Here is a 22,565-nt window from a genome sequence, read left to right as displayed (position 1 = left end):
GACTGGCCGGTTCAGCGGACCTCGACACAAATTCGCCGGGCGGATTCGTCCGGGGGAGTAGGCGCTCCTTACCGCCCGAAAAGTCGTGCGTTAGACCACACGGGCCATATCGAGCCTTGGCTAGGATCCGTTTACAGTTCTACATATATACTTTACAGTGTCAAGCTGAACTGGCCATCAGATGAAGCGAGGGGTAGACTAGCCGACATAAAAGGAGGCGGGGAGTATTATGTTGTCAGAAGAGAAGCACTAACAGCAGAATGATTATGTCAGTGACTGGACGTCGCCAGAGTAACAAATCCATCAGGAATATTTCAACATGCCCAAGTAGGCTGTTGGCGATGTGGTTGTAGTGGAAACGTCAAGGAACAACCACAGCAAAATCAGAGACCACACAGACCCCGTCTACCGACGGACAGATGCTCGACGAGCATTGTAGAGGGCGGTTGTAAAACGAATCGCATCAGATCAGCGCAAGGGATCACTCGTGAGTGAAAAGGATGGGCCAGGAGCTCCCCACTGTGTAATCAATAATAAGCCGCACTTCATGTGAAGAAAGACACAACTGGAAACGAGTGATTTGGATTAACGAATCTACATCTACATTTACACTCCACAAGCCACCCAAAGGTGTGTGGTGGAGGGCACTTTACATGCCACTGTCATTACCTCCCTTTCCTGTTCCAGTCGCGTATGGTTCGCGGGAAGAACGACTGCCGGAAAGCCTCCGCGCGCTCGAATCTCTCTAATTTTACATTCGTGATCTCGGGAGGTATAAGTAGGGGGAAGCAATATATTCATTACCTCATCTAGAAACGCACCCTCTCTAACCTGGACAGCAAGCTACACCACGATGCAGAGTCTGCCACTTGAGTTTGCTAAACATCTCCGTAACGCTATCAAGCTTACCAGATAACCCTGTGACGAAACGTGCCGCTCTTCTTTGCCGTGCCGATCTGGTACGGATCCCACACTGATGAGCAATACTCAAGGAGAGGTCGAACGAGTGTTTTGTAAGCCACCTCCTTTGTTGGTAGACTACATTTTATAAGGACTCTCCCAATGAATCTCAACCTGGCAACCCCGTTACCAACAATTAATTTTATATGATCATTCCACTTTAAATCGTTCCGCACGTATACTCCCAGATATTCTACAGAAATAACTGCTACCAGTGTTTGTTCCGCTATCATATAATCATACAATAAAGGATCCTTCTTTCTATGTATTCGCAATACATTACATTTGTCTATGTTAAGGGTCAGTTGCCACTCCCTGCACCAAGTGCCTATCCGCTGCAGATCTTCCTGCATTTTGCCGCAACTTCTCTGTATACTACAGCATCATCCACGAAAAGCCGCATGGAACTTCCGACACTACTAGGCCATTTATACATATTGCGAAAATCAATGGTCCCTTAACACTCCCCTGTGGTACGCCAGAGGTTACTTTAACGTCTGTAGACGTCTCTCAATTGAGAACAACATGTTGTGTTCTGTTTGCTAAAAATTCTTCAGCCACACAGCTGGTCTGATATTCCGTAGGATCTTACTTTGCTTACACCCTGTGGCTATCCGATGGAAGGCTTTGCGAATGTCTAGAGAACATTACCTGCCATCATGTATGCTGCTAACATAAAAATATGGGGTGTTACTTGTGACTAGGGTATGGCCGCCTTTTGCCCTTAAGAACACTTTAAGTGCGGTATTTTACGGCCCCGCATTCTGCGTACACCAGGGGAACATCTCATCTCATGAGTGTTCAGGCACCATCAAAAATACATCTCAAGAGACACGTGAAGGACATCCTAGTACTTGGAATGCCTGACGTGTACAAAATACCTGGTGGGTGCGACTGCTGCTACATCGGCGGAGTTCACGCCTACTCTGTCACGAAAAATCAGCCGTGGCGGAACACGCTTTACAAAATAGATACCGAGTTCTATTGGACTAAACATCTGTCACTGTGAGAACGAAGGAAGTTTGGGATAGCGTCATAAAAGAAGCAGTTGGAATGTGTGAAGACACCATCAATAAGGACAGCGGCTCGCACCTCAGAATATCCTGGAACCGTGCCATCGCGGGGCTGAAGCTGACGCGACGAAAACGTATGGCAGCACCAATGACGTCACAGGTAGAAGCGCGGCCACGGCGAGAGAGCAGTTTTGCTTTGGGGCGCAAAAAACAACTCGTGTCATACCGACTCAAAAGAAGGCCTCAGCGCTTGTTCGTGACGTCACGTCAGCTAGGCACGGCGAACGCCAGGTCTGTTGCAGGCAGAAACGCCTGGGTGTGCTTATCACTATAAATATCTTATTTTTGGACAAACTGTTTGGTATTGTTTTGGATTCTGCAGTTTTATTTAGATGAAAGATTTTATTACGCTCGTAAAGCTACAAAAGAAGATCATAGTTCTGTATTACTGAATCCTGTCGAAACAAACGTCGGTCAGTATGAGAAGATGCTTTGCCCCATTGCAAGCTTCGGAAATTTTACATTCAAGTAACTATATTTACTTGATCTATTTTGTTATCGAAACTTACCCCAACCCCCTTACAATGAACTCTTTTTTTATTTTTTTATTTTCGTCTGAGATCGTCACTGGAAATGCGAAGTAATTTACAAGTGTAAATGTCCAACTGTTGCCAGTCATTAGATTATAGTCGTTTTCAACGAAAGGAATTCTAAACAGGAAACAAAATAGCTTCATACATCGAAAATACTGCTGAGCTTAAACTTTTTAAACATGCACATTAGAAAAGATAAATATTTCCCTCTTTCAACTGAAAGGAGAAACTTAATACTGTACGATAAAAAAATTTTATTTGATAGAACAGGTTCTCTTTTGCCTCTTCTTCTGTCCCCCACCCTCTCCCTCAACGTGTACAATCGCAAATATTTCATTAACATTCAGTGCTCCTCACCCGATAGTCAACCAAATTACCTAAAGAAGAGCACCAATATGTTCACAGTTTCTTGTAAAAGCAACCCAGTACAAACATAACGTAAGGTAAAGAAGCACGAATTCTGTTGCTGCTGGACCATGAATATGTTTTTGTATGTCAATCCTTAAAACAGGTGGACATTTAAGTTCAGGAGTGCACTACTTGTTAAGAAGTGTAATGAATTGCAGAAATCTCTCACAACAATGTGTGTCGGTCAACTACCGCCAATAGTTTCACATCTTCATGTGTCAGGGAGGGAGACACCACCATTATGAGTATGCCTGCAACAGACGTGGCGTTCGCCGTGCCTTGCTGACGTGACGTCACCAACAACCGCCGAGGCCTGACTTTGCGTCGGTGTTGGTCATACGCGCCCAAGTCAAAACTGTACAACACGAACACAGAGGGGAGGAAAGCGAATATACGTCAGTCCCAGTGGACAGAATAGGTGACAGCTAAAAACAGGCACGTGGAAAAAGGGCTGAAAAAACACTGTACAAGAATGGAGGTCCAAAGATAAAAATTAAATGGCCACACTGCTTCGGCGTACGGAGAGTAAAACGCGGTCGACAGACCGCGCGTCATTCGCTAAAACGGCTGATAAATCAGACGGCAAATGCAAATTGTTAAAAAAAAAGGCATTCCAGCAGGAAGTGACGGACAGATAAAATTTGGGCGCAATGCGTAGAAAGTGGTGGCGTAGCGCTTCTGAGTAAATGACGCTGGCTAAAAAGGCAGTGACCAATACGCAGCCGAATTAAAATAAGCTCCTCCCGGCGGGAGGGCCTCTGATGTAAGGAAATATTATTATTATTAGGCATCAATTGAGAAGGGGAAGCAACATTTATTTGTGTGGCTCCCTTTCCCGTTTAGAAAGAGCCGCGTACCACTATGGAACAGTAATACGATGTGCGAAATAAAGTTTGCTAAGAAATTCCTGGACGTCACTCGCACTGAAAATGTACTTACGGGCCAGTTTAAAACTGAATTTGAAGAATTTTGCAAGGGGGGGATATAAGTAGTATGGTAAAGTCGGCCTCCACTGTTCAGTCCACACAATGCACGTCGGCTCTGTTAAAAAAATTGGCACATAGAAAGTAAATATTCAAATGGCTCTGAGCACTGTGGGACTTAACATCTGAGATCATCAGTCCCCTAGAACGTAGAACTACTTAAACCTAACTAGCCTAAGGAAATCACACACATCCATTCCCGAGGCAGGATTCGAACCTGCGACCGTAGCGGCCGCGCGGTTCCAGACTGTAGCGCGTAGAACCGCTCGGCCACCCCGGCTGGCTCAAATGTCTTCAGAATCAGTCTTTAATATCGAGGTTTTTACATGCGCGCTGAATTACTCTATAGTTTCGTAGGAGCTTCAGTGGCGCTGGATTCATTTCTCCTGGTATGTTGACGATTTCCATCACTACAGTGCGTAGTTAAATATTATACATTGACAAATAAATGGCTCTAGCCTTTTTCGTTACTCAGATGAGTGTTTTATGCGACGAGATGTGGCGGTATGAAAATACATCATCTCAGGCCGAGAGGAGGTCTTCCACGGTGCCGGGAGAGGCTTAATGAGCCGACGCTTATTCTCGTGAATGGAGGACCATTGGCGATGCCAAAAGGACACCACCTCATAACAGATGGAAACGCAGAGATCATAGGTAATCGCCGCTGACGTACGAGGACTCCAGCCTTGGCAGACCGGCGTGACTAGGGACCCTCAGAAACATGACATTGGCTCCACCAAGAGTGAGCAAGTTACAGTTTTCCTGGACCCACTGCACTATGGGATGGGCGGTGTGAAGGGCACTGAGAGAGTCTGAGCAGAGGACACAAGTGGAAAGGTTGTGTCGCCGGATGTACTCCGTGGCCTGATACAGGGAGAAGAGCTCGGCTGTAAACACTGAGGAGAGCAAGGTCGAAAGCTTGAGGGATTTTAACCATCTGGCGCCGCTGGAAGCCCGAGAAGATTTGGTTGGCTAGAGGAACAGTTGGGAGACGATGGTTACTTCTGTTAGTAAGACAATGCAGCGCTTGAAAACCAACTTAACTTCACTGATTTCGGTTCTTGAAATAAAAAGGAAAAAAATTGGGATTGTTATATAATGTTCTCGACCTATATACGAATATTCCCGAAAGTTACTTCAAAATGGCACATATCGCATCTCTGGCGAAAACCTCTTAGCGGTTCTGTCTGGAACCGCGCTGCTGCTACGGTCGCAAGTTAGAATCCTGCCTCGGGCATGGATGTGTGTGATGTCCTTAGGTTAGTTAGGTTTAAGTAGTTCAACGTCTAGGGGACTGATGACCTCAGATGATTAGTCTCATAGTGCTTAGAGCCATTTGAACCATTTTTTTTTTTTCCTCTTAACGAATGAGGTGTGCGATGCAGTAAAGAGAGTGGAATAATTCAGCGAAAAGGGGTACCGGCTTATGGAGAGAAACTACATACATAGAGAATGCTAGTGTGAGCCATCAATTTAGCAACAAAATACGACGTAGATCAAGAAACAAGGAGCGAAAACAGAATATAACACCAGAGGGGAAAAATTTAAAACCACTGATAGAATGACGAAGTAAGACGGAAGCGTACAGTCCCCAACAGAATTCCTAAAATTTCCCCCTGTTCCTGATCAGTCGTTCCAAAAAAAACAAAAAACAAAAAAGAGAAAATTAAAGCCTTTAAACAACACAGCAGAAGCGGAAATGAAAAAGGCAAGTCTATATTTAGTGCAATTGACTTTCTATTCAGCTTTCAAAGTCTGCGACTACTATGGCATCAGTAAAACACAAAGGCAAAAGTTCCAGTGCTGCAGAGTAAATTCAAAATAATCGTGCTTGTCGCTGGAACAATTGCATGTAGCGTGTTGGATGATCACAAAATATATTCATGCAACAGTAATTTACAACAGTATACTTTGAAAAAGCTACACTACTGACCATTATAACTGCAACACCATGAAGAAATGCAGATGATAAACGGGTATTCATTGGACAAATATATTATACTAGAACTAACATGTGATTACATTTTCATGCAATTTTGGTGCATAGCTCCTGAGAATCAGTATCCAGAACGACCACCTCTGGCCGCAATAACGGCCTTGATACGCCTGGGCGTTGAGTCAAACACAGCTTGGACGGATTGTACAGGCACAGCTGCCCATGCAGCTTCAACACGATTCCACAGTTCATCAAGTGTAGTGACTGGCGTATTGTGACGAGCCAGTTGCTCGGCCACCATTGCCCAGGCGTTCTCAATTTGTGAGAGATCTGGAGAATGTGCTGGCCAGGGCAGCAGTCGAACAATTTTTCTATCCAGAAAGGCCAGTACAGGACCTGAAACATGAGGTCGGGCTGCTGAAATGTAAGGTTTCGCAGGGATCGAATGAAGGGTAGAGCCACGGGTCGTAACACATCTAAAATGTAACGTTGACTTTTGAAAGTGCCGTCAATGCGAACAAGAGGTGACCGAGACGTGCAAACAATGGCACCTCGTACCATCACGCCGGGTGATACGCCAGTAAGGCGATGACGAATACACGCTTCCAATGTGCGTTCTCCGCGATGTCGCCAAACACGGATGCTACCATCCTGATGCTGTAAACAGTACATGGATGCATCCGAAAAAATGACGTTTTGCCATTCGTGCACCCAGGTTCGTCGTTGAGTACACCATCGCAGGCGCTCCTGTCTGTGATGCAGCGTCAAGGGTAACCGCAGCCATGGTCTCCGAGCTGATAGTCCATGCTGCTGCAAACGTCGTTGAACTGTTCGTCCAGATGGTTGTTGTCTTACAAACCTCCCCGTTTGTTGACTCAGGGATCGAGACGTGGCTGCACGGTCCGTTACAGCCATGCGGATAAGATGCCTGTCATCTCGACTGCTAGTGATAGAAGGCCGTTGGGATCCAGCACGGCGTTCCGTTTTACCCACCGATTCCATATTCTGCTAACAGTCATTGGATCTCGACCATCGCGAGCAGCAACGTCGCGATACGATAGACAGCAATCGCGATAGGCTACAATCCGGCCTTTATCAAAGTCCTAAACGTGATGGTAAGCATCACAACAACGTTTCACCAGACAACGCCGGTCAACCGCCGTTTGCGTATGAGAAATCGATTGGAAACTTCTCTCATGTCAGCACGTTGTAGGTGTCGCCACCCGCGCCAACCTTGTGTGAATGCTCTGAAAAACTAATCATTTGCATATCACAGCATCTTGTTCCTGTCAGTTAAATTTCGCGTTTGTAGTACGTCATCTTCCTGGTGTAACAATTTTAATGGCCAGTAGTGTAGTTTCTATACAAGTGAGATGAGGAGTTGCACACTTTCTGCCTATTTCACAAAAGAAAGAAAGTAGATCAAGAGAAGCGAGTACATTTCAGCTAGTGAATTAAAAACAGAAAAATCCGTAAGGCGATGTGCCTCAGTCTGATTTCTCTTTGAAGCGTGCCGACCGCATGCCGCCGCCTTTGGGATGGACCGCAGTCGCAGTAACTGGGCCACGGAGTGCGCTGGAACTTCCGCAACTCCTCTCAACTGTTCCGCAGCTGCGACTTGTGGCAAATTAGCTGACGGCAGAAACTCTTGCTGGTGGTCGGAGGAAATGGTCTATTGGGAACAGCTAACAACGTTACGAAAAGGGAAACACAGTTCTGAACATTGGAGTTTAATAACGAGAAATTTGGAACTAGATAAAACTCAGAAAATATTTAATAAAGTAAGTAAATACGCGGAATTGAAACGTATTACAATTCAGACTGCCGCAGTTCGCTCATCAATTCGTAATTGCAATCCCAAACTCACGATAAATTCTGAACTGTCCTGATCAGTATTACATGAACATACATTATTACTGAATTAGCATCTGTGTCATTATTGTGACCGAGCGAGATGGCGCAGTGGTTAGCACACTGGACTCGCATTCGCGAGTAAGACGGTTCAATCCCGCGTCCGGCCATCCTGATTTAGGTTTTCCGTGATTTCCTTAAATCGCTCCAGGCAAATGCCGGGATGGTTCCTTTGGAAGGGCACGGCCGACTTCCTTCCCCATCCTTCCCTAATCCGATGAGACCGATGACCACGCTGTCTGGTCTCCTCCCCTAAAAACCAACCAATCATTATTGTGAACCTGCTCCTACATGATACGATATAACAGGAACACACACACACACACACACACACACACACACACACACACACACACACAGAGAGAGAGAGAGAGAGAGAGAGAGAGAGAGAGAGACACTCAGCAAAGCTGTCAACGCTCTCTTGAACTGAAGCAGAATAATACAAGGTGTATTAAACTTGCAGTTATAAATGATATGTCAAATGAAAGAGCAACTCGAACAGTTTTACCAAGAACCTTATAAATGTTCAATGTGAGCACCATGTCACAGTCACACATCACACGTCAAGTCTATAGCCGAGTTCTTCCCAAACATTGATAAGTGTGTCTTCGGTGGTCTTAGTAACTGCTGCTTGTGGCGTTAGCTGTGTTATTCAGTGGTTTGGTATTTAACTAATGCGTAAATGAAAATGATAACATTATTTCATTACAGTGACTAATTACAAAATAATTTCTTCTCCTGGCTAAAGATTTGGTCAAGTTGCTAAATAAATCCAAGTTAACGTTGTGTGTCACTAAATCACAGTTCATACAACAGACTCTATACAACTATTGATTATGATGGAAACAGTTATCTTCAGCTAAATGCTCATTAAAACCACCGAACATCGGCCGCGCACAACACTGACGTATGTTACCTGAAACAATAATCTTCGCAACTCGTGCGTAATTAATTTCGGCTCCGTAGATCGGCAACAAACGTTTGTTATATGGATCGTGCTATGAGCACTGTTTCTAAAGAACCAATCTGATTCGAATTATTCATGAAAAAGAGTTCGGGACCACCGGTGCACATTTATTTTTACACATTTTTATTACCTTCGGCATTTATGTCTGCGGAGTTGCGTAATTTGAATTTGCCGCTGAGGTAATTGTTAAGATGGCGGCAGTATTTGAAATGCTTATTAAACTTTATTTTCATATTGTGCACTATTGACACTAATTTGCATCAAGCGAACCTTTGATACTTTCGTAAGAAACACATACAAAAACGCGATACAAATCGCTATCATCAATAGCTGCGCTACTTCCGGCGGAAAGAAATAATTAACACAGATAATTCTTATTGAGAGAGGAATTCAAGTTAAAAATATAATTATTCACTCGTATTTATAATAATAATAATGAACTCTATTCTCAGGTAATAATTAACATTTCTTAACAGTCCTCAGTTTGATATGCGTCTTGCGTCCGCTACCTACAAAAGGTAAAAACAAAGGAAGACAAACGCAGATCATAAAAGGGATTTACAATTATCATTGTCTTTGTATGATACACATCGATATGTCCAATTACATCATAAAATATTATATAAATAATTAATATTTATCGTCGTTTTATTTCACTGTTTTTTCATATGTCGTAGCTATAACTGTTAGAGGCATAATTTCCTCTCGTCGCGATGTAGCTAAAATTTATATCGTGGATGTTACATGCTTCAGTCCCGTTTCTTAATTCAGGGAGGTCTGCTGGTAGAGGAGGCACTTACACACGATACTCGATGAAGCCCCAAAGGAAAAAATCGCACGGCGTTAGGTTGGGTGAACATGGAGGCCATGCAAAGCAAGCCCTGCCATTGAGCCCCTTGCGGCCTATCCAGCACTTGGGTACATAGACTTGACGTGTGACGTTTGACAAATGGTTCTCACATTGGACATTTATAAGGTTCTTGGTAAAACTGTTCGAGTTGCTCTTTCATCAGAGATATCATTTATAATTGTAAGTTTAATATAGTAAATATTATAAAGCGTTAAAACCCCGATACTCATTTATAAACACCCTGTATATAGGAAATATTCTGATCTCCCCTCTTGGCACTCAATCTTCTAGCGAGCACAGCTCCACTTTTTATCTTCAGCTGACAAACTCAGATAGCTATACTGTATTACAAATAAAAAACGACGATCGATAAATAAACCCATATCAACCCGAAACACCAACATGCAACATACTACGAACTTATGCACCAACGTAATACATACATTTTTATAATATGTATGGATTCTGTTATCCATATCTGTGTTCCTACATGCTATGTATCACGCTTATAACATATATGGGTCTCACGTCCGCCCATTTGTACGTTCCTGTCAAGAATAAAAGAAGATTTTAGCAAAATATCATACATCTTGGAACGACTGCACAAGCTCATGTTCACATATCAGATGAAAGGAATCTTGGCTTTTGAAGTTTTTACTTCTATATGTAAATGTGTGTTCGACACCTCACAAACCACGGAACCGATTTCAGCCAAACTTGACATATATATTCCTTACCGCCAGACAACATTCTCTGTGGGGGTAAGGACCACCTATGACATTTCAGGAGATATGACGTCATAAACAATGAGGTACGTGAACTACTCCTGGATCATGCAGGATGTTTAAATTTTGTTTTCTTTTTTCAAATGGTTCTAAGCACTATGTGACTTAACATCTGAGGTCATCAAACTTAACCAACCTAAGGACATCACACACATCCATGCCCGACGCAGGATTGCGACCGTAGCAGCAGCATGGTTCCGGACTGAAGCGCCTAGAACCGCTCGACCATTTTCTTCTTTGCCACTAACTGTTTTCGTAACATTCTTCGCGTACGGTATTCACACACACCGCTAAATGTACTTCACAAATAAATCATTGTACGATACACAGTTCAAGAGATTTAACGTCAGGAACACTGAGATGCGTGAAGTTTCGATACATTTATTCTTCAGTACTAAGATGCTCGAACAGTCATGTCCAATTAGGAAAATCCGTAACACTTGTCAGCGCTTTTGACAGCTTTCAATTGCGAAACGCAATTGGCTATAGACGAAAACAACAGCCTTCAACAGAGCCATAGAGATGTTTGCAAAATCGCGTTGTACACATGCGAAGGCGCTGTACTTTCACATATTTCTTTGTATAGCTGCCTGATAATTTGAAACTTTATTTTCGCAAGTACATGGAAATGAATTGTGTAATATCGAAAAAAAATTCATTTTTCTGTTTCCGATTCTAATAGGAAACTGACAAAATGATTGCCCAACGTCGGGTTGTCATCTGGTTTCTTTTTAATGAAAGGAACGTCAGTGCATGTAGATGGATTTTTTTCCTTGTGTGAAATGGGCTCTGATGCTAAATCTAGGAGCATTCACTTCATATCAAGGTTCGTTGAAGTCAGCTCTGAAAAACAGATACGTCCATCCTGATACACTATGAATAATGTTAAATTGTCATCATTTTATGGATCCCACTAGGAACTGAAGAATTTATAATAAGTTTTGTAATACTGGTTTTATTTTATCTCTGAAAACCGGAAGATGACCAAGGCGCAAGCTTTTGGACGCCCACGGCTCAGTAACAAGTCATTTCCAAATGTAATGAGTCTTTAAGTCGAGGACAGCATGACACATGACAACATGCGTCCGAGCAAAATTGTTGTCTTATATAAAGGTATAATGGAAACTGTAAGGTAACAATTTTGAAACGAACAGAAAACCTGTGAAAAAAACTGGGATATGAATTCTGAATAAAATTAGACTGAAAATATTATTTTCGTACACTAATTCGGAGTCGTGTTCTTATATTTTTGTCACATGGAAGTGTAATACAGAGCTGTCGTTGATTCTGCCCATGGCCAAAACTTTCAGTTTAATCGGATAACAGGATTTGATGTGAAAGTCGATTAAGACCTTCGTGGAACAAAGATTCACTTGACAATAGAATCTTATCATCAGGTCTAGGGGACGACAAGCCTCAAACAATTTAGGTGTGCAGGTGTGCCCTATAACGCTCGCCGTCCTACAGCGTACTAGCAAAAATAATTTTGGATGACTCCGCTGTTCTTTGTACGATTCGGCTGTAGGTTATTTTCAACGACAGATGTCTAAATGCCTGAAAACAGGCTAGTGCCGAAATTGAACGGTAGGACGAAAAAGTAAACCAAATGTTGACAGTTGCTGGCGGTGCGGAATGATTCAACATACCAACAACGGTTCTTTGAATTTACAGTAACCAGTTACTCCTTAAGCAACAAAAAGTGAGAGCTTACGGTGTATGCGATGACATATGCGGTTGGATAGAAAGTTTTCTAACAGACAGGGAGCCGTATGTCGTCCTGAATGGGGAGACTTCAACAGGAACAAGCGTAACTTCAGGTGGTCCCCAGGGCAGCGTAATAGGTCCTCTGCTTTTTATTATTTACATAAACGATCGGGTTGATGATATTGTTGCCTGAGCCTGTTTGCTGATGATGCTGTAGTCTTCAGGAAAGTTGTGAACAAATCAGTCATGCTTTGCAGAAAATAAATGCGTGCTGTAATGACTGGCAGTAATCTCTCAGTATTAGTAAGTGTAACCTACTGCGTATAACAGGGTGAAAATCCCCATTAATGTACGAGTACAAAATAAATGCCCAGGCTTTGGAAGCGATAACATCCGTCAAGTATCTGGGAGTGACTATTCGAAATGACCTCAAATTGATGATCAGATTACACAAGTAACGTGTAAGTCAACCTCTAGATTGTGGTTTATTGGTAGAATCCTGAAGCGATGCAGCCCTTCAACAAGGGAAATTGCATACAACACGTTAGTTCGTCCAGTCTTGGAGTATTGTTCGTCTGTATGTGACCCTTACCAGTTGGGTCTGATACAAGAGATTGAGAAGGTCCAAAGAAGAGCGGCAAGATTCGTGACTGGTACACTTAGCCATTGCGAGAGCGTTACAAATCTCGTAGAAAGTTTGAAGTGGGACACACTTGCACATACACGACGCGCTAAACAGAAGGGGCTGCTCTGTAAATTCCGAAATCCGATCTTCACCGAGGATGTTGAGCATATATTATTATCACTAACTTTCAAATCGCGCGTAATGATCATCATTCGAAGATAAGGGAAATAAGAGCTCGTACTGAGGCGTTCAGACAGTCGTTTTTCCCTCGCGCGATCCGCGAGTGGAACAGAGGGGGGGGATATGACTTTGGTGCGAATTGTGCCCTCCGCCACACACCGCTTGGTTGATAGCGGAGTATACATGTAGACGTAGATTTCCGTAACAGGAAATTCCATAACAAAAGTAAAACGCGTGTGAGTTTACAAATATTAAATTATTTAAAAAATAAGAATACTTTGAAAAGAAATGTCTGTATTCAACCCGACAAGTATTTTTCCTTCTCATTAACCCGTTGTTGTTGTTGTTGTTGTTTTTTTTTTAATGGCTCGAATAGTTGTCTAAACGTTCGCACTGCAGCTGTTCGAGGACGTAGGCTATTCTAATTAACTGCAAACCGGTGTGATTCTTCCCCATAGAAACACTTCCTTCTCCTCTCTCTCTCATCCGTGTGTAAGTGGAAGAAGATAGAATTGGGTCGCATAGCTGAAAACCGCAAATAGAAACAGTATTGCGTTTGCTGTTGGCGGTAAGAAAACCCCTTTTCAAAAATGCAACAAGCAATGCGCAGTAAAGACAGCTGAATGCAAATTGAGTTGCTCCAGGCTGCAGAGAAAAACCGTTTAACTTGGCTGCTGCGTCTACATCTGCATGCGCTGAAAAACACTCAGGGCAGCTCCCTCTTCCACTGGTTATTTAACACTCAGACGTGGACAGCCGAAAAATTTGAAGAAAAAGTGTACGAGCGTCCGTGTTCACAAACAGTATAATACTCTTACGGGAAATACAAAACAAACATCTACCACAGAAGTGGAAACAGACAACAAAGTGGTCCTAAAAGGGTTCCGTTCTTACCGACAGAGGTACAGAAATATGCACGTAGCCTCTCAAATGAAACAGCCAATCTCCTCAAAAGTACAAATATCAATATAAGTTTCTTCAGAAACAATAAGGTGTAACATCAAGCCATCCTTAATATAGCTACTTCCATCCACCGCCGTAAGAAATCTTATATACACAAACTAGTTCGACAATCTTGTCCAAATCACCACAAAGACACAGGCTTCCACTTAAGAAGCACCTCAGTGCAATTCGACTAAACAAGTCCACCATTCACATTGTTAAAGATCCTTGAATGTTCAAACAAGGGCAATATTACGAACATCATTGAAGAAATATTTACAAATAAAAGGATGTTGTGAGACAACATCCTCAATGAACAGACTGACAACGCTTTTAAAAAAAAAAAAAAAAAAAAAAAAAAAAAAACCACTTCCAAAAGCTTTTCTGACACCTAATGTAAATATACTTTTTTTTAGCGACTTGTAAGCTGTCAGTAAATGTAGAAATTGTGAATTATTGTTCGATGTGCTAACAGTGACCCATCGTTTACCCTAAATTCGAAACTGTGTTCGCAACAAATCTTGTGAATCGACAACTAGAACTGACCTATGTAGGTGAATTCTAGTTGTCGATTACGTGTGTAGTGAGTTTTATTTTAGGATTTCTTTTGCGTTGATCTCCCTCTGTTTTCTGTCACTGTCGATTTTTATACATGTTACTATTTATTTGAATTTTCAGTTGTGTTACATTTTAGTTTGTCCCCGCCGTGTATGAGGCATCTTTTGGTCCCTGACGTTTTGAATCGTACGCTGGGATTTGTCCAAGAAACGTTTATTACAATAATATTGCGAGTTACACGCAAGTAATAAAAATGCAAGCCCTCAAAGAAATGAAGACACGTTGCTGTCAATACTTATGCCAATAATGTACTATGCAATTTCCAGCTCTTATTATCTTCTTTCCTTTTATATAGGGCACTATGACACCTGTTGTACCCGGTAACGGGAGGGAACTGTAAGATATGTTGGTAGCCGTTTTTTCAACCACTAGTTCAGAAAAGTTTTTGTTTGTAACATGTCCAACCAATACTGCACTCTTCAAGCACAATAAGTAAAATTTGGTTATTTTCTACCATTTCTGGTAGTGCAATTTTCGTGACTAGTAGTGTGTATTACTCCCAAAACTTCAGTTATTTATTTGTGTATGAGGTAATGTGTTATAAATTATGTGCTCCTTTTTTAACCCTTTCGTTACTGATGTGACACATATGTCCCCCTAAAGTAAGACCCAGAGTTGAGCTATGAGTGTATGTTTTACGAAAATCAGATCAAACCACCTTCTCCGCTCCAAGAGCGTCTGAAGTAACTAAGTGCTTTTTCTTATACCTACATCATAGACACAGATTTGAAACATTACTAGACACCTCAGTAATTCAGCTGATTTGTGCTTAGTGGGACGCATATGCCCCGCAAAACTTCATATAATGTAGAAAACATTGGTATGTGTTGTGTCAAAGACAGCATGTGAAGATATGTTGTGAACTTTTGTAGGACTTTTCATTGTCGGACGAATAAATGTGTTTTAGTACTAATTTGCTGTACTCTCTGCGTAATTTCCATCCTGATTAAACCATTTTAAAAATAAAAATTTCACTGCAAAAAATTCCTAGCTTTATATCACAACACGGACCTATCTCCAACTCCACTGATTTTCAAAATCGGTTAGCTTTTTTTTGTGAGTGTGTATTATTTATTTATCACAGAGGAAGACAGTTTTCGACATTTTATTTTTCAAATAAGGAAGGTGTAGTTGTATGAATGACAAACACTGACTTCGCTTAACGAAGGTTTATTCAGCACTTGCACATACAAGAGCACAGAGGGAACTACCTTCGGTCACAACACATACAGTATACAGGGTGATCAAAAAGTCAGTATAAATTTGAAAACTTAATAAACCAAGGAATAATGTGAAAAGTGACACACATGCTTGAAATGACATGGGGTTTTATTAGAACAAAAAAAAGTTCACAAAATGTCCGACAGATGGCGCGTGAAAGATCTCTTGCGCGCGTCGTTTGGTGGTGATCGTGTGCTCAGCCGCCACTTTCGTCATGCTTGGCCTCCCAGGTCCCCAGACCTCAGTCCGTGCGATTATTGGCTTTAGGGTTACCTGAAGTCGCAAGTGTGTCGTGATCGGCTGACATCTCTCGGCATGCTGAAAGACAACATCCGACGCCAATGCCTCACCATAACTCCGGACATGTTTTACAGTGCTGTTCACAGCACTATTCCTCGACTACAGCTATTGTTGAGGAATGATGGTGGACATATTGAGCATTTCCCGTAAAGAACATCATCTTTGCTTTGTTATGCTAATTATTGCTATTCTTATCAGATGAAGCGCCATCTGTCGAACATTTTTTGAACTTTTGTATTTTTTTTTTTATCTAGTAAAATCCCATGTCATTCCAAGCATGTGTGTAAATTTGTACCTCTCTATCTGCATTATTCCGTGATTTATTCAGTTTTCAAATTTATACTGACTTTTTGACCACCCTGTACATACAGCAACAGAACATCCCATTGCAATGATGCCTGACATTTTTGAATACTTCTAGAATGTACTCGAACCGAATATAGAAATTAAATTGTACAGTCTATGTGAGCTTTTAACTCACGACCCTCCATGCAACAGTTTAGTATCATAACCACTACCATCACAGTGCTACTCAGCTTCTTCTGCGACTATATGCATAAGAAAATTTAACCCCTCTATGATTAAATCACTTGCCGAGCGACGTTATCAAATGCAGTAGGTCTACCTACATACCTTCCTTCCTTCTTTATCTTGTGTGTTTTTCTTTGCTCTTCGGAGAACATCATTAATTAGCGTGCGAGCTGAGGACCTTCTTTTAATCCGGCGCCTCTTGTTCTCTGTTGCAGAACTTCGACGAGGTGAAGCAGCTGGAAGACCTGAAGAATTCCTTCGGTGAGTAGCTCTCCTCTTTGTCTAAGACTTTGCGCAACTTGCCAGCTGTAATGAAACAGTGTTTAATTAATCGGCTACGGGAAGTATGTACTTTAAAGAACTTGGTAGAGGAGGCGTAGTACTGCACGGCTTATTTCAGAACATGTTAAATACCTAACTCCTTGTATACGGTACCGATTTCTTTCCGAGCGCTAGTTTTCCCCTACAAACTTTCACGGAAGCTGCTTTGGTTGCTTCATTTCAGAAACATCGAATTACAAGGAGCCGAAGAAAATGGTACAAGTGCCTCAACAAGACGTGGCATGGATTCGACTAATGTCTGAAGTAGTCCTGGATGGAACTGATACCACCAATCCCGAAGGACTGTACGGAAGAGTACCACGCGGTGTAGATCTCTTCTGAACAGCAGGTTGCAAGACATCCCAGATATTTCCAGAATGAGATTTTCACTCTGCAGCGGAGTGTGCGCTGATATAAACTTCCTGGCAGATTAAAACTGTGTGCCCGACCGAGACTCGAACTCGGGACCTTTGCCTTTCGCGGGCAAGTGCTCTACCATCTGAGCTATCGAAGCACGACGCACGCCCGGTACTCACAGCTTTACTTCTGCCAGTATCTCGTCTCCTACCTTCCAAACTTTACAGAAGCTCTTCTCCACACTACGAGATGGCGCTGTCTTAGAGACGGACCAAATTCTGCTTCCGCCGATCCGCGAAAGGCAAAGGTCCCGAGTTCGAGTCTCAGTTGGGCGCACAGTTTCAATCTGCCAGGAAGTTTCATATCAGCGCACACTTCGCTGCACAGTGAAAATCTCATTCTGGAAACATCTCCCAGGCTGTGGCTAAGCCATGTCTCCGCAATATCCTTTCTTTCAGGAGTGCTAGTTCTGCAAGGTTCACAGGAGAGCTTCTGTAAAGTTTGGAAGGTAGGAGACGAATATTGGCAGAAGTAAAGCTGTGAGTACCTGGCGTGAGTCGTGCTTCGGTAGCTCAGATGGTAGAGCACTTGCCCGCAAAAGGCAAAGGTCCCGAGTTCGAATCTCGGTCGGGCACACAGTTTTAATCTGCCAGGAAGTTTCATCCCAGACATGTTTAGTTGTGTTCATGCGTGGTGGCCAACGGAAACGTTTAAATTCGGGAAAGTGTTCCTAGAGCCTCTGGACGTGTGGGGTGTCGCACTGTCCAGCTGGAACTGCCCGAATCCGTCGGAATGGATGGAGGTGATCAGACAGGATATTTAATTACGTGTCACCTGTCAGAGTACCATATCACTCTGACTGCACACGCCCCACGCCACCTTGAACAGCCCCTGCTAATAAGCAGTGGCCATGGATTCATGAGATTCTCTCCATACACGCCCACGTCCATCCGCTCAATAAAATTTTAAAGGAGACTCGACCAACGAGGCAACATGTTTCCAGTAGTCAACATATCGATGAGGGTATCGGTCCCAGGCGAGGCGTAAAACCTTGTGTCGTGCAGTCATCAGAGGTACACGAGAGCTGCTCCGGAAGCCCATATCGACGATTTTTCGTTGAATGGTTCACACGCTGATGGCCCAGGATTGAAATCTCCAGGATTTTGCGAAAGGGTTGCACTTCTGTTGCAATGAACGCTTCCCTTCAGTCATCATTGGTCCCGTTCTTCCGGCCGCAGCGATGTCCGCGATACTCGACCAACCAGGCAACATGTTTCCAGTAGTCAACAGTTCGATGGGGGTATTGGTCCCAGGCGAGGCGTAAAACCTTGTGTCGTGCAGTCATCAAGGGTACACGAGAGCGGCTCTGCAAGCCCAAATCGACGATTTTTCGTTGAATGGTTCACACGCTGATGGCCCAGGATTGAAATCTCCAGGAATTTGCGAAAGGGTTGCACTTCTGTTGCAATGAACGCTTCCCTTCAGTCATCATTGGTCCCGTTCTTCCGGCCGCAGCGATGTCCGCGATACTCGACCAACTGGGCAACATGTTTCCAGTAGTCAACAGTTCGATGGGGGTATTGGTCCCAGGCGAGGCGTAAAACCTTGTGTCGTGCAGTCATCAAGGGTACACGAGAGCGGCTCCGCAAGCCCAAATCGACGATTTTTCGTTGAATGGTTCACACGCTGATGGCCCAGGATTGAAATCTCCAGGAATTTGCGAAAGGGTTGCACTTCTGTTGCAATGAACGCTTCCCTTCAGTCATCATTGGTTCCGTTCTTCCGGCCGCAGCGATGTCCGCGATACTCGACCAACCGGGCAACATGTTTCCAGTAGTCAACAGTTCGATGGGGGTATTGGTCCCAGGCGAGGCGTAAAACCTTGTGTCGTGCAGTCATCAAGAGTACACGAGAGCGGCTCCGCAAGCCCAAATCGACGATTTTTCGTTGAATGGTTCACACGCTGATGGCCCAGGATTGAAATCTCCAGGAATTTGCGAAAGGGTTGCACTTCTGTTGCAATGAACGCTTCCCTTCAGTCATCATTGGTCCCGTTCTTCCGGCCGCAGCGATGTCCGCGATACTCGACCAACCGGGCAACATGTTTCCAGTAGTCAACAGTTCGATGGGGGTATTGGTCCCAGGCGAGGCGTAAAACCTTGTGTCGTGCAGTCATCAAGGGTACACGAGAGCGGCTCCGCAAGCCCAGATCGACGATTTTTCGTTGAATGGTTCACACGCTGATGGCCCAGGATTGAAATCTCCAGGAATTTGCGAAAGGGTTGCACTTCTGTTGCAATGAACGCTTCCCTTCAGTCATCATTGGTCCCGTTCTTCCGGCCGCAGCGATGTCCGCGATACTCGACCAACCGGGCAACATGTTTCCAGTAGTCAACAGTTCGATGGGGGTATTGGTCCCAGGCGAGGCGTAAAACCTTGTGTCGTGCAGTCATCAAGGGTACACGAGAGCGGCTCCGCAAGCCCAAATCGACGATTTTTCGTTGAATGGTTCACACGCTGATGGCCCAGGATTGAAATCTCCAGGAATTTGCGAAAGGGTTGCACTTCTGTTGCAATGAACGCTTCCCTTCAGTCATCATTGGTCCCGTTCTTCCGGCCGCAGCGATGTCCGCGATACTCGACCAACCGGGCAACATGTTTCCAGTAGTCAACAGTTCGATGGGGGTATTGGTCCCAGGCGAGGCGTAAAACCTTGTGTCGTGCAGTCATCAAGGGTACACGAGAGCGGCTCCGCAAGCCCAGATCGACGATTTTTCGTTGAATGGTTCACACGCTGATGGCCCAGGATTGAAATCTCCAGGAATTTGCGAAAGGGTTGCACTTCTGTTGCAATGAACGCTTCCCTTCAGTCATCATTGGTCCCGTTCTTCCGGCCGCAGCGATGTCCGCGATACTCGACCAACTGGGCAACATGTTTCCAGTAGTCAACAGTTCGATGGGGGTATTGGTCCCAGGCGAGGCGTAAAACCTTGTGTCGTGCAGTCATCAAGGGTACACGAGAGCGGCTCCGCAAGCCCAAATCGACGATTTTTCGTTGAATGGTTCACACGCTGATGGCCCAGGATTGAAATCTCCAGCAATTTGCGAAAGGGTTGCACTTCTGTTGCAATGAACGCTTCCCTTCAGTCATCATTGGTCCCGTTCTTCCGGCCGCAGCGATGTCCGCGATACTCGACCAACCGGGCAACATGTTTCCAGTAGTCAACAGTTCGATGGGGGTATTGGTCCCAGGCGAGGCGTAAAACCTTGTGTCGTGCAGTCATCAAGGGTACACGAGAGCGGCTCCGCAAGCCCAAATCGACGATTTTTCGTTGAATGGTTCACACGCTGATGGCCCAGGATTGAAATCTCCAGCAATTTGCGAAAGGGTTGCACTTCTGTTGCAATGAACGCTTCCCTTCAGTCATCATTAGTCCCGTTCTTCCGGCCGCAGCGATGTCCGCGATACTCGACCAACCAGGCAACATGTTTCCAGTAGTCAACAGTTCGATGGGGGTATCGGTCCCAGGCGAGACGTAAAACCTTGTGTCGTGCAGTCATCAAGGGTACACGAGAGCGGCTCCGCAAGCCCAAATCGACGATTTTTCGTTGAATGGTTCACACGCTGATGGCCCAGGATTGAAATCTCCAGGAATTTGCGAAAGGGTTGCACTTCTGTTGCAATGAACGCTTCCCTTCAGTCATCATTGGTCCCGTTCTTCCGGCCGCAGCGATGTCCGCGATACTCGACCAACCAGGCAACATGTTTCCAGTAGTCAACAGTTCGATGGGGGTATCGGTCCCAGGCGAGGCGTAAAACCTTGTGTCGTGCAGTCATCAAGGGTACACGAGAGCGGCTCCGCAAGCCCAAATCGACGATTTTTCGTTGAATGGTTCACACGCTGATGGCCCAGGATTGAAATCTCCAGCAATTTGCGAAAGGGTTGCACTTCTGTTGCAATGAACGCTTCCCTTCAGTCATCATTGGTCCCGTTCTTCCGGCCGCAGCGATGTCCGCGATACTCGACCAACCGGGCAACATGTTTCCAGTAGTCAACAGTTCGATGGGGGTATTGGTCCCAGGCGAGGCGTAAAACCTTGTGTCGTGCAGTCATCAAGGGTACACGAGAGCGGCTCCGCAAGCCCAAATCGACGATTTTTCGTTGAATGGTTCACACGCTGATGGCCCAGGATTGAAATCTCCAGCAATTTGCGAAAGGGTTGCACTTCTGTTGCAATGAACGCTTCCCTTCAGTCATCATTGGTCCCGTTCTTCCGGCCGCAGCGATGTCCGCGATACTCGACCAACCAGGCAACATGTTTCCAGTAGTCAACAGTTCGATGGGGGTATCGGTCCCAGGCGAGGCGTAAAACCTTGTGTCGTGCAGTCATCAAGGGTACACGAGAGCGGCTCCGCAAGCCCAAATCGACGATTTTTCGTTGAATGGTTCACACGCTGATGGCCCAGGATTGAAATCTCCAGGAATTTGCGAAAGGGTTGCACTTCTGTTGCAATGAACGCTTCCCTTCAGTCATCATTGGTCCCGTTCTTCCGGCCGCAGCGATGTCCGCGATACTCGACCAACCAGGCAACATGTTTCCAGTAGTCAACAGTTCGATGGGGGTATCGGTCCCAGGCGAGGCGTAAAACCTTGTGTCGTGCAGTCATCAAGGGTACACGAGAGCGGCTCCGCAAGCCCAAATCGACGATTTTTCGTTGAATGATTCACACGCTGATGGCCCAGGATTGAAATCTCCAGCAATTTGCGAAAGGGTTGCACTTCTGTTGCAATGAACGCTTCCCTTCAGTCATCATTGGTCCCGTTCTTCCGGCCGCAGCGATGTCCGCGATACTCGACCAACCAGGCAACATGTTTCCAGTAGTCAACAGTTCGATGGGGGTATCGGTCCCAGGCGAGGCGTAAAACCTTGTGTCGTGCAGTCATCAAGGGTACACGAGAGCGGCTCCGCAAGCCCAAATCGACGATTTTTCGTTGAATGGTTCACACGCTGATGGCCCAGGATTGAAATCTCCAGCAATTTGCGAAAGGGTTGCACTTCTGTTGCAATGAACGCTTCCCTTCAGTCATCATTGGTCCCGTTCTTCCGGCCGCAGCGATGTCCGCGATACTCGACCAACCGGGCAACATGTTTCCAGTAGTCAACAGTTCGATGGGTGTATTGGTCCCAGGCGAGGCGTAAAACCTTGTGTCGTGCAGTCATCAAGGGTACACGAGAGCGGCTCCGCAAGCCCAAATCGACGATTTTTCGTTGAATGGTTCACACGCTGATGGCCCAGGATTGAAATCTCCAGGAATTTGCGAAAGGGTTGCACTTCTGTTGCAATGAACGCTTCCCTT

The 22,565-nt window shown here is 44.6% G+C and overlaps 1 protein-coding gene across 1 annotated transcript in view; it reads left to right on the top strand.

Moving 5' to 3' along the window:
- LOC126293281 (uncharacterized) overlaps positions 1-22,565 on the top strand; it is a 626,955-nt gene that overhangs the window by 548,571 nt on the left and 55,819 nt on the right. The window contains exon 4 of the mRNA XM_049986403.1: positions 16,743-16,788. Within this exon, the coding sequence (XP_049842360.1) occupies positions 16,743-16,788 (46 nt within the window). The remainder of the gene's footprint in view (positions 1-16,742; positions 16,789-22,565) is intronic.

Source organism: Schistocerca gregaria, chromosome 10 (assembly GCF_023897955.1).
Source record: "Schistocerca gregaria isolate iqSchGreg1 chromosome 10, iqSchGreg1.2, whole genome shotgun sequence".
Taxonomy (NCBI): domain Eukaryota; kingdom Metazoa; phylum Arthropoda; class Insecta; order Orthoptera; family Acrididae; genus Schistocerca; species Schistocerca gregaria.
Note: the sequence above shows the minus strand (reverse complement) of the source record. Positions and strands in the feature narration are given on the sequence as shown.